Genomic DNA, 12,686 nt, shown 5'->3' on the forward strand with positions numbered 1-12,686 from the left:
GGTCCCATGGAACCCCTTCTTCCCTCCCTCTGTGGAGATGCTGAGCTTCCTGTGGACAGGGCATTGGTAGCTCAAGAGACTCCCGGATACCTGTTTTAAAACTTGAAAGGTTAAGGATTTGCACGCATGAATCAACAACAGACCTTTATTTCTTTAGGAAGCAATTAGTTTACTGGAAGAACTGGCAACACTGAAAGAAGGAAAACTTAAGTGAACTTATTCTGCAAAGGGCAATACTGCGGTCTGCACAGCAGGCAGGGTGACCTTGGGCAGTCACCCCAGTCTCGGGGGAAAGTTCAGTCCAGACTCAGTCCTTCTTGTTGCTGACACCCAGGGTGAGCTTGTCAGAGAAGTACTCTACCAGGGCCCCTTCCGGGTACCCCGCGTTGCTCAGGTGGCTGACGAGGTCCTCCAGATCCTTGATGAACTTGACCTGCTGGTCCAGGTAGCCGGTCCCCACGAAGAGGTACAAGTCAGTGTCGCTGCTCTCGGTGGCCAGCTGGTGCAGGTCGAGCAGGCTCTGGTTGACGCACTTCTCCAGGTGCAGGGTGTCTTGCATGGCCTGGAGTCCGCTCTCCCACTTTTGGGTCTCAGGCTTTCTGATGTCGAGGAAGCAGAGGCGGCCCCCACGCCGGTTCTGCAGGAACATCAGGCTCACAGCTGTGTTGCTGTGCTCGTGGCAGCGGAGCAGGAAGAAGCGGGAGAAATGCTTCAGGGCCACGTCATCATGGTCGAGGTAGAAGGCCACGGCCAGGCACTGGAAGGAGGCGTGGAACACCAGGGCGGCGTGGCTGTTGACTGCGGCCTCACACTCAGGGCCGTAGGTCTGACGCACCTGTGAGGGCGATGTGGGCAGCACGGAGGGCCACTCCAAGAACCAGGGAATGGCGGCTCGGATGAAGCGTCTGCAGGGCTGGAATCGGCGGGTACGCGGGCGCCAGCAGACTCGTCGGAACCTTCCCATGGTGGACGGTGTGGGCGGCCAGCGGCGACCTCCGGGCCAGAGGGCAGGTGGCTGCGTTCCGGCTCTGGGGTGGAGGGGTAATGGCGTCCGTTGGGCGGGGTCAGTGCCTGGGCTTGAGATTGGTTAAGGAAGAGGTCACGTGAGGGGGTGGGATCTGTGGGCGGGTTGTGTGGGCGGGGCGAGACCACTGTCTATCAAAGGCAGGGTGAGGCAGCGCCGCTTTAAGCTGAGTACTTCGCATCTAGGAAGTTTTCCATTTGCCTAATACTTTTTTCCAAGGACTTTCTCTTATTTTCTAATTGCTCCCTTTTATAGCAACATGTTCCCATTGAATAAACCCACTGTCATCTTTACAGTTCTGAGAATATGAATTTGGAATTTTTGGAAATGTCCCCTTCTGTTTCCTGTAGTATATTTGTTTTTCTTTTTTCCTCCAGAAATAGTTCTTTGTATTGATCATGGCCTCTTTCACTTCTGTCAAATATCTGGTAAACATGTGTCCATCCATATTTGGGAGTAAAGGACCCAGGTTCGATCCGTGCATCTGGAAGATCCTCTGGAGAAGGGAATGGCTACCTACTCTGGCACGCTGGCCTGGAAAATCCCATGGACAGAGGAGCCTGGTGGGCTATAGTCAATGGGGTTGCACAGATTCCGACACGACTGAACGAATAACACTTGTACTCTTTTAATTGTGATTTCACCGCCCCCCCTCCCCCAGCGGTGTGGTTCTTATTATGATTGCAAGAGGTGCCTCAGGAACAACCCTTAGGGAACTTTGCAAAGAAAACATGGCTCATTACTCACAGGTCCTGGAGGATGCATGGCATGCGGCAGGCTGCCCAGCAAGGTCAGGGTTAGAAAGTGAGGAAACGTGCAGCCTGGGGTGCTTCTACTGGGGGCTAGGATGGGATGCCTAGTGTGTTACAGATTGAGTCTTTCTTGGTGAATTTAAAACATGAGCGTGAATTAAAATGTCAAACAGGAAAAACAAGTGGTCAGATGGTCAGTTATCCTAGTCAACCAGTGATGTCTAAAACAAAGGAAACTTCTGTGATGGGGAAGCCTGGCTTTCATCTAGTCTGGTCGCTGGCACTGTTTATTTTAGACAGCTGTCTGTGATGTGGCTGCCGTGGCAATCAGCAGCTTAAGATCAGGCACTTAGTTTACAATAAAAATCAAACAAACAAACAAAAGACAACTCAGGGGACTTCCCTGGTATTCCAGTGGCTACAACTCCAAACTCCCAGTGCGGGGGGCCTGGGTTCAGTCCCTGGTTGGGGAACCAGATCCCACATACCACAGCTAAGACCCAGTGCAGGCAAACAAAACAAAACAACTCAGGCGCTGAAGAGTACAGCCCAGCCTGTGATGCTGAGACAGCAGATCTAGGAGGTGAGGACCTGAACGGCCTTCAGGTGCTGTAGGCAGGGCCGCTGTCTGTTTCTGGGTGGTCCTTTTGGCCTGAGAACGGACTGACAGTCTGAAGGGCCTCTTGGTCTAGGGTTGGGTCACCCAGGCAACATCCAGCAAGTTCCGCCAGGTAACATCATAGTGGCTCGTCCTCCGGTGCCAGCGGGCAGTGCACTTAGTCCATTGTTTCAGGAACGTCTCAGTCCCCGTTGCAGTGTTCCACAATGTGAACTGGGGAGCAAGCCATCTGGGTGAGCAGCTACATCTCCAACATGGTACCATGGCTCTGGGATGTCATCTCCAGTGGACGAGGCATAGGTGTCTCCAGTGGTGAGCTCCTGGCCTGGGATATGGCCCCCGGGAGTGGTATCATCTCCAGCGATGAGTCTGTCTCACTCACGAGTGAGGTCCTCTGGAGTGGAGGCCACCCAGGGGTGGGAACCCATGTGGATATGCAGTATTGGTCATCGGCTGGGCATAGGCTGGCCTGATATAACGTAGAGGCTTCCTTGAGGGCTGAAGGGTATATCTGATGCCTGCTGCTTGTGGAACAAACTGTTGAGAGCTCTGTGGGGTCATCAGGGGCATCTTTAGCAGTGGAATGAGTGACTGTCCTTTCCTTCCTGGAAGAGCTCATCCAAAGCACATGGACATTCTGGGCACATTTACATCCCAGGCCTGAGGCGATCTATTGATGCTACTTCGGCACAGCCATGAGGGCAGTCCCTGCACAGATCCTGGGAGCACATTCCCCATATCCAGATGGGTTTTATGTAGGAGCGATCATGGGGCAACTGGACTTGTAGCCCTATTTGATGTTGATACTGGAGGGCAAGTATCGTTTGGCTGTTGCTTCCAGAGAGCCCATTGCCTTTAAAGGGCTTCCCTGGTGCTTCAGAGGCCAAAGAACTTGCCTGCAAGGTGGGCGACATGGGTTTGATCCCTGGGTCGGCAGGATCCCCTGGAGAAGAGAATGGCTACCCAATGCAGTATTCTTGTCTGGAGAATCCCATGGACAGAGCAGCCTAGTGGGCTACAGTCCATAAGGTTGCAAAGAATCTTACACGACTGAGTGACTAGCAGTACACTACTAACTTTGGATTACTTGGCATTTAATAAAGGTGGTTGTCAGAGGCTTTATACTTCACGTGCCTCTTTAAAGGCTATTGCTTTTTGAGTTCTGATACTTGGCACCGAGCTGGCGTTTTCCTACTACTACGTCAGTGGTCTTGGCTCTTGCTGGCCTCCCCGCAACTCTTACCTTTGGTAGAATTTCTCCAGGGACTTCTGGTTGAAGTTTGTCTCTCCATTGTCATAGCACAGTTTGGAGGGTGGAGGCTTGACCTAGGAGTACTTTAGTGTCTCCTTTCTCTGGTGACAATGTCACTTGGGCATTTAACTTTGTTAAATGTTCCCCCAGGAAGGGAATAGTCCATTCAGGCAGATACAGAAAGCTGCGTCCTATATATGCTTTTTTTTTCTCCCCCAATTGCATACATCTGAGGTGGAAAATGGAGAGTGTGTCCATGTAGGAATGCCCTGGGTTGACCTTGGTCATCTAGCGCTTTGGGAACTTGTTTTGTTGGATAATGCCCTGCCTGAGGGCAATTTAAGAGATACTAATTTTAAATATGTTTAAATTTAAATTAAACATTTACAATATAAGAAACCATCTACTCTTTTACTGCTGCTGCTAAGGCACTTCAGTCGTGTCCAAGTCTGTGCGACCCCATAGACAGCAGCCCACCAGGCTCCCCTGTCCTGGGATGTTCCAGTCAAGAACACTGGAGAGAGTTGCGATTTCCTTCTCTAATGCACGAAAGTGAAAAGTGAAAGGGAAGTTCCTCAGTCGCGTCCGACTCTTAGCGACCCCATGGACTGCCGCCTAGCAGGCTTCTCTGTCCATGGGCTTTTCCAGGCAAGAGTACTGGAGTGGGGTGTCATTGCCTTCTCTATCTACTCTTTTAAGCAATAGTTTTTCGATCCCTATTTTACACATGAGAAAACAGAGGCATGGGGAATACGTGTAACTCTATGGCTGATTCATATCAATGTATGACAAAACCCACTGAAATGTTGTGAAGTAATTAGCCTCCAACTAATTAAAAAAAAAAAAAAAAGAAATTAACATTCCCCCATGCCCTCAATTTAGTAAGTGGCTAGAATGGGATTTGAACCCAGGCCATCTATGTGGTAGAATCCACGACAGCAAACTGTTTCTCTAAAACAGGGGAGTAAGAAGGACCTTTAGGCTTCCCTGGTGGCTCGGTGGGAAAGACTCCGCCTGCCAAAGCAGGAGACCTGGGTTTGATCTCTGACCTGGGAAGATCCCACATTTTGCAGAGCACCTCAGCCTCCGCATCACAACTACTGAACCGGTGCTCTAGAGCTGGGGAACCACAGCTGCTGAGCCCATGTGCACCAACTACTGAAGTCCAAGCGCCTCGAGCCTCAAGGTAAGCACACCTTGCCTTGGTGTGCAAGAGGCGAAGCCACCGCCGTAAGAAACCCACATACCGCAACTAGAGAAAAGCCTGCGCAGTAACGAAGCCCTAGCACAACCGAAAAGTCAATTTCTAGTGATAAAGATCAACAGCTTCTCACCTGGTGCTTGCTGCTATCTAGAAGAGAACAGTGAATTGACATATGACATATGTAGGATCTGAGACACTGTCAGAGAGAGGAAAACGAAAGTGGTAGTCACTCAGTCGCGTCCCACCCTTTGCAACCCCATCGACTGTAGTGGCTAGGCTACTCTGTTCATGGAATTCTCCAGGCAAGAAGCCTGGAATGGGTGGACATTCCCTTCTCCCAGGGATCTCCCTGACCCAGGGACTAAAGCCGGGTCTCCTGCATTGCAGGCAGATTCTTTACCGTCTGAGCCACCAGGGAATGCCCATCAAAGAAAGAGGAGTGATCCTCAATGTGAGCAGAGAATGAAACAGAGTGAAAAGACCCCGGTTGTCTAAGAACAAAGGAACAAGCACATTTTCTGGAAATTTAAGTGAGGAGACTTAATCCTCATTTAAAAAAAATCTTCAAGTGCAGTCATGGTGAAATGGGAAAGTTAATTCCTTGGTAGCCAAGCTTGTTTATATATTTGTAAGAATTCAAAATAAGAGTTATTCGATCCATCGTGTCCGACTCTCTGCGATCCCATGGACTGTAGCTAACCAGGCTCCTCTGTCCATGGTTTTCTCCAGGAAGAATACTGAAGTGGGTTGCCATTCCTTTCTCCAGGGGATTTTTCTGACCCAGGGATCAGACACAGGTCTCCCACATTGCGGGCAGATTGTTTACTGTCTGAGCTACAGGGAGGAATATTTGTAAATATTCAAAGCAGTTTGCAAACTTTAGGGAGTCTCAAATTGACCTTGTGTCAATCTGAAGACCCTGTCTTATCAAGGACCACGTGCCTGTCCTTGATAAGACAGGCAAGGTCTGTAAAAATATTAACTTTTGCCTTATTAACCACACCTAGTCATGGAAGAAACATATTTTGAGTGTTTTTAGTAGGCAAAAGCAATATTAGGGTTTACATGTGTAGAGACTTCATCTGATCAAATAGAGTTGACTTAGAGGCTGAATTTTTAAAGGGGAAGAGGAAAAAATTAAAGATTATTTTTTTTTTTTTTTTGGCTGTGCTGGGTCTTTGCTGCTGTACATGGCCTTAGTTCTCCTGAGGCATGTGGGATCATAATCCCCAGACCAGAGATCGAAGCCATATCCCCTGTGTTGGATGGCAGCTTCTTAACCACTGGACCACCAGGGAAGTCCCTATCATTTTCGTAAGAGATCATTTTTTTCTTTAAATTGGAAAATTTCTTTCTGCACAGTCAGAAAAGGATAAAAAGTACAGTCTTCTCCCCATTCTGAAAGGCGACCCCAGGAGGCCACACTGAGGTCCCGAACAGGCTGATTTGGGGCCACGGGGTGTGGGCACAGGTGGGCAGAGTCTGCAGTGAGCTAAAGGTCAAGGTGAGGTCAGCACCCCTCTGGGTGTTTCATCACCTCAGCCCTGCTTCTACATGTTAGTTACCCTGGGCTTGGGCTCTGCCATCCTCCCAGTCTGCTCTCCACTGAGGTTTTCCACTCCCTTGACCACAACACAACCTATATAGGCATCATGATGTCTCCCATAGGTCTGTTTCTAAAGCTGACATCCACTCTGAACTCCAGATTCATTTTTCTGGCTACCTGCATGACAGTTCCACTTGGATGTCTAATATGCATCTCAGATTTTGACATGACATGCCTTCTCCAAACTTCTATCTCTGCTGTGTCCCTGGCAAAAGACCCCAAATTGATCAAATGGCACCACCATCAACCCAGGCGAAATGAGATTATTTTCTTCATATCTCCCTCTTCCTCTCTGCTCCATGAAGAAACCTTGCTCATGTATCCAAATCTATCTGCAGTGTGTCTACATCTCTTCATTTCTTGAACCTCCACTCCAGTCCAGCCACCATTATCTTTCACCTGGACCAGCTGTGATACCTATTAACTGGTCTCCCAGCTTCAACTCTTCCCCCTCTACATAGTTCAATGCAGCCAGTACCACTGACTTCCTATACAGGGGCATTCAGTTTACTTGATATTCACTATCACAAATTGACCTTCCTTCATCAGCTTATATTTTTGATCCTAGAAAGGCTATAGAGAATCATCCTGAATAGACTTGAGGTAAATTTTGAGTGGTACCAGTCTACTTTATCACAGGGTGGTACAGTTCAAGTAAAGAATCACACGTGGAAGTTTTGTAAGGGCAACATCCATGCTCAACAGTGGTGACCGCAGGAAATGTGTCTCTAGGAAAGCCAGCCCTGCTACCCTTAGATTGTCACTGTAGCCCAGGGTGAGCTTGTCAGCGAGGGACTCTGCTGTGCCAGCATCCCGGACACCCATCTTCCTACCCAGAATTCTGCTTCAAACAAAATGAAGACCCCTTTATTTCATTCCCTCCCCAATCCCGTTTGCTTCATTATTTCTGGAGATCAACCCCAATCATGATTTTCAGGCCATATTTTTATAGCTCATCTATTCACAGGCACCCACATTCACCAGGGCCTCACCTCACCCACACCCACCGCATATACCACACTGTTTATTAGGGGAAGGTACATTTTGTATTGTTCAGGGTCCCATGCATCCCCTTCTTCCCTCCCTCTGTGGAGATGCTGAGCTTCCTGTGGACAGGGCATTGGTAACTCAAGAGACTCCCAGATACCTGTTTGAAAACTTGAAAGGTGAAGGGTTTGCACGCGTGAATCAACAAGGGACCTTTATTTCTTTAGGAAGCAATTAGTTTACTGGAAGAACTGGCAACACTGAAAGAAGGAAAACTTAAGTGAACTTATTCTGCAGGGGCAATACTGCAGACTTCATGGCAGGCAGGGTGACCGTGGGCACTCACCCAGGACTCAGGGGAAAGTCCAGTCCAGCCTCAGTCCTCCTTGTCGCCATCTCCCAGGGTGAGCTTGTCAGAGAAGTACTCTGCCAGGGCACCTTCCGGGGACCCCGCGTTGCTCAGGCTGCTGACATGGTCCTCCAGCTCCTTGATGAACTTGACCTGCTGGTCCGGGTAGCCGGTCCCCAGGCAGTGGCACAGGTCGGCGTCGCAGCTCTCAATGGCCAGCTGGTGCAGGTCGAGGAGGCTCTGGTTGACGCACTTCTCCAGGTGCAGGGTGTCTTGCATGGCCTGGCGTCCGCTCTCCCACTTTTGGGTCTCGGGCTGTCTGATGTCGAGGAAGCAGACGCGGCCCCCACGCTGGTTCTGCAGCAACGCCAGGCTCTCGGCTGTCCTGCTGTGCTGGTGGGAGCGGAGCAGAAGGAAGCGGGAGAAATTCTTCAGGGCCACATCATCACAGTCGAGGTAGAAGGCCACGGCCCGGCACTGGAAGGAGGCGTGTGACTCCAGGGCGGCGTGCTTGTGGACCGCGGCCTCACACTCAGGGCGGTAGTTGCAACGCACCTGTGAGGGCGGTGTGGGCAGCACGGCGGGCCACTCCAAGAACCAGGAAATGGCGGCTCGGATGAGGTGTCTGCCGGGCTGGAATCGGCCGGGATGCGGGCGCGGGCGCGGGCGCCGGCGCCAGCGGACTCGTCGAACCGTTCCCATGGTGGACGGTGTGGGCGGCCGGAGGCGAGCTCAGAGCTAGAGGGCAGGTGGCTGGGTGCGGGCTCTGGGCTGGAGGGGTAATGGCGGCCGCTGGGCGGGGTCAGTGCCTAGGCTTGAGATTGGCTAAGGAAGAGGTCCCGTGAGTGGGCGGGGTCCGTGGGCGGGATCTGTGGGCGGGGCTAGACCACTGTCTATGAAAGACAAGGTGAGGCAGAGCCGCTTTGAGCTGAGTGCTTCGCATCTACAAAGTTTTCCATTTGCCGTAATACTTTTTTCCCAAGGACTTTCTCTTATTATCTAATTGCTCCCTTTTATAGCACCCTGTTCCCATTTTATAAGCCCACTGTCATCTTTACAGTTCTGAGAATATGAATTTGGAATTTTTGGTAATGTTCTCTTCTGTTTCCTGTCGTATCGTTGTTTTTTCTGTTGTTGTTGTTTTTTCTCCAGAAATAGTTCTGTTTATTCATCATGGCCTCTTTCACTTCTGTCAAATATCTGGTAAACATGTGTCCATACATATTTGTGAGTAAAGGACCCAGGTTCGATCCCGTGCATCTGGAAGTTCCTCTGGAGAAGGGAATGGCTACTTACTCCGGTACGCTGGCCTGGAGAATCCCTTGGACAGAGGAGCCTGGCGGGCTAAAGTCAGTGGGGTCGCACAGAGTCTCACACGACTGAACGACTAACACTTGCACTTTTTTCGTTGTGATTTCACCGCCCCCCTCCCACCCCGCCTTGTGGTTCTTATTATGATTGCAAGAGGTGCCTCAGGAACAACCCTTAGGGAACTTTGCAAAGAAAACATGGCTCATTACTCACAGGTCCTGGAGGATGCATGGCATGCGTCAGGCTGCCCAACCAGGTCATGGGTAGAAAGGGAGGACACGTGCAGCCTGGGCTACTTTTACTGGGGGCTAGGATGGGATGCCTAGTGTGTTACAGATGGAGTCTTTCTTGGTGAATTGAAAACATGAGCGTGAATTAAAATGTCAGACGGGAAAAACAAGTGGTCAGATGGTCAGCTGTCCTAGTCAACCAGTGGTGTCTAAAACAAAGGAAACTTCTGTGATGGGGAAGCCTGGCTTTCATCTAGTCTGGTCGCTGGCACTGTTTATTTTAGACAGCTGTCTGTGATGTGGCTGCCGTGGCAATCAGCAGCTTAAGATCAGGCACTTAGTTTACAATAAAAATCAAACAAACAAACAAAAGACAACTCAGGGGACTTCCCTGGTATTCCAGTGGCTACAACTCCAAACTCCCAGTGCGGGGGGCCTGGGTTCAGTCCCTGGTTGGGGAACCAGATCCCACATACCACAGCTAAGACCCAGTGCAGGCAAACAAAACAAAACAACTCAGGCGCTGAAGAGTACAGCCCAGCCTGTGATGCTGAGACAGCAGATCTAGGAGGTGAGGACCTGAACGGCCTTCAGGTGCTGTAGGCAGGGCCGCTGTCTGTTTCTGGGTGGTCCTTTTGGCCTGAGAACGGACTGACAGTCTGAAGGGCCTCTTGGTCTAGGGTTGGGTCACCCAGGCAACATCCAGCAAGTTCCGCCAGGTAACATCATAGTGGCTCGTCCTCCGGTGCCAGCGGGCAGTGCACTTAGTCCATTGTTTCAGGAACGTCTCAGTCCCCGTTGCAGTGTTCCACAATGTGAACTGGGGAGCAAGCCATCTGGGTGAGCAGCTACATCTCCAACATGGTACCATGGCTCTGGGATGTCATCTCCAGTGGACGAGGCATAGGTGTCTCCAGTGGTGAGCTCCTGGCCTGGGATATGGCCCCCGGGAGTGGTATCATCTCCAGCGATGAGTCTGTCTCACTCACGAGTGAGGTCCTCTGGAGTGGAGGCCACCCAGCGGTGGGAACCCATGTGGATATGCAGTATTGGTCATCGGCTGGGCATAGGCTGGCCTGATATAACGTAGAGGCTTCCTTGAGGGCTGAAGGGTATATCTGATGCCTGCTGCTTGTGGAACAAACTGTTGAGAGCTCTGTGGGGTCATCAGGGGCATCTTTAGCAGTGGAATGAGTGACTGTCCTTTCCTTCCTGGAAGAGCTCATCCAAAGCACATGGACATTCTGGGCACATTTACATCCCAGGCCTGAGGCGATCTATTGATGCTACTTCGGCACAGCCATGAGGGCAGTCCCTGCACAGATCCTGGGAGCACATTCCCCATATCCAGATGGGTTTTATGTAGGAGCGATCATGGGGCAACTGGACTTGTAGCCCTATTTGATGTTGATACTGGAGGGCAAGTATCGTTTGGCTGTTGCTTCCAGAGAGCCCATTGCCTTTAAAGGGCTTCCCTGGTGCTTCAGAGGCCAAAGAACTTGCCTGCAAGGTGGGCGACATGGGTTTGATCCCTGGGTCGGCAGGATCCCCTGGAGAAGAGAATGGCTACCCAATGCAGTATTCTTGTCTGGAGAATCCCATGGACAGAGCAGCCTAGTGGGCTACAGTCCATAAGGTTGCAAAGAATCTTACACGACTGAGTGACTAGCAGTACACTACTAACTTTGGATTACTTGGCATTTAATAAAGGTGGTTGTCAGAGGCTTTATACTTCACGTGCCTCTTTAAAGGCTATTGCTTTTTGAGTTCTGATACTTGGCACCGAGCTGGCGTTTTCCTACTACTACGTCAGTGGTCTTGGCTCTTGCTGGCCTCCCCGCAACTCTTACCTTTGGTAGAATTTCTCCAGGGACTTCTGGTTGAAGTTTGTCTCTCCATTGTCATAGCACAGTTTGGAGGGTGGAGGCTTGACCTAGGAGTACTTTAGTGTCTCCTTTCTCTGGTGACAATGTCACTTGGGCATTTAACTTTGTTAAATGTTCCCCCAGGAAGGGAATAGTCCATTCAGGCAGATACAGAAAGCTGCGTCCTATATATGCTTTTTTTTTTCTCCCCCAATTGCATACATCTGAGGTGGAAAATGGAGAGTGTGTCCATGTAGGAATGCCCTGGGTTGACCTTGGTCATCTAGCGCTTTGGGAACTTGTTTTGTTGGATAATGCCCTGCCTGAGGGCAATTTAAGAGATACTAATTTTAAATATGTTTAAATTTAAATTAAACATTTACAATATAAGAAACCATCTACTCTTTTACTGCTGCTGCTAAGGCACTTCAGTCGTGTCCAAGTCTGTGCGACCCCATAGACAGCAGCCCACCAGGCTCCCCTGTCCTGGGATGTTCCAGTCAAGAACACTGGAGAGAGTTGCGATTTCCTTCTCTAATGCACGAAAGTGAAAAGTGAAAGGGAAGTTCCTCAGTCGCGTCCGACTCTTAGCGACCCCATGGACTGCCGCCTAGCAGGCTTCTCTGTCCATGGGCTTTTCCAGGCAAGAGTACTGGAGTGGGGTGTCATTGCCTTCTCTATCTACTCTTTTAAGCAATAGTTTTTCGATCCCTATTTTACACATGAGAAAACAGAGGCATGGGGAATACGTGTAACTCTATGGCTGATTCATATCAATGTATGACAAAACCCACTGAAATGTTGTGAAGTAATTAGCCTCCAACTAATTAAAAAAAAAAAAAAAAGAAATTAACATTCCCCCATGCCCTCAATTTAGTAAGTGGCTAGAATGGGATTTGAACCCAGGCCATCTATGTGGTAGAATCCACGACAGCAAACTGTTTCTCTAAAACAGGGGAGTAAGAAGGACCTTTAGGCTTCCCTGGTGGCTCGGTGGGAAAGACTCCGCCTGCCAAAGCAGGAGACCTGGGTTTGATCTCTGACCTGGGAAGATCCCACATTTTGCAGAGCACCTCAGCCTCCGCATCACAACTACTGAACCGGTGCTCTAGAGCTGGGGAACCACAGCTGCTGAGCCCATGTGCACCAACTACTGAAGTCCAAGCGCCTCGAGCCTCAAGGTAAGCACACCTTGCCTTGGTGTGCAAGAGGCGAAGCCACCGCCGTAAGAAACCCACATACCGCAACTAGAGAAAAGCCTGCGCAGTAACGAAGCCCTAGCACAACCGAAAAGTCAATTTCTAGTGATAAAGATCAACAGCTTCTCACCTGGTGCTTGCTGCTATCTAGAAGAGAACAGTGAATTGACATATGACATATGTAGGATCTGAGACACTGTCAGAGAGAGGAAAACGAAAGTGGTAGTCACTCAGTCGCGTCCCACCCTTTGCAACCCCATCGACTGTAGTGGCTAGGCTACTCTGTTC

At 50.1% G+C, this 12,686-nt stretch overlaps 2 protein-coding genes across 2 annotated transcripts; both read right to left on the minus strand.

Moving 5' to 3' along the window:
• Nucleotides 1-307: 307 nt before the first annotated feature.
• On the minus strand, nt 308-964 carry LOC133052816 (ferritin heavy chain-like). The gene has a single exon (XM_061137653.1). It carries the CDS (start codon nt 962-964, stop codon nt 308-310), a length of 657 nt encoding a protein of 218 aa, XP_060993636.1.
• A 6,856-nt stretch (nt 965-7,820) lies between these two features.
• Nucleotides 7,821-8,495, minus strand: LOC133052817 (ferritin heavy chain-like). The gene has a single exon (XM_061137655.1). The coding sequence runs from the start codon at nt 8,493-8,495 to the stop codon at nt 7,821-7,823; it is 675 nt and encodes a 224-aa protein (XP_060993638.1).
• Nucleotides 8,496-12,686: the final 4,191 nt, after the last annotated feature.

The sequence above is a fragment of the Dama dama genome, chromosome X (genome assembly GCF_033118175.1).
Source record: "Dama dama isolate Ldn47 chromosome X, ASM3311817v1, whole genome shotgun sequence".
Taxonomy (NCBI): Eukaryota; Metazoa; Chordata; class Mammalia; order Artiodactyla; family Cervidae; genus Dama; species Dama dama.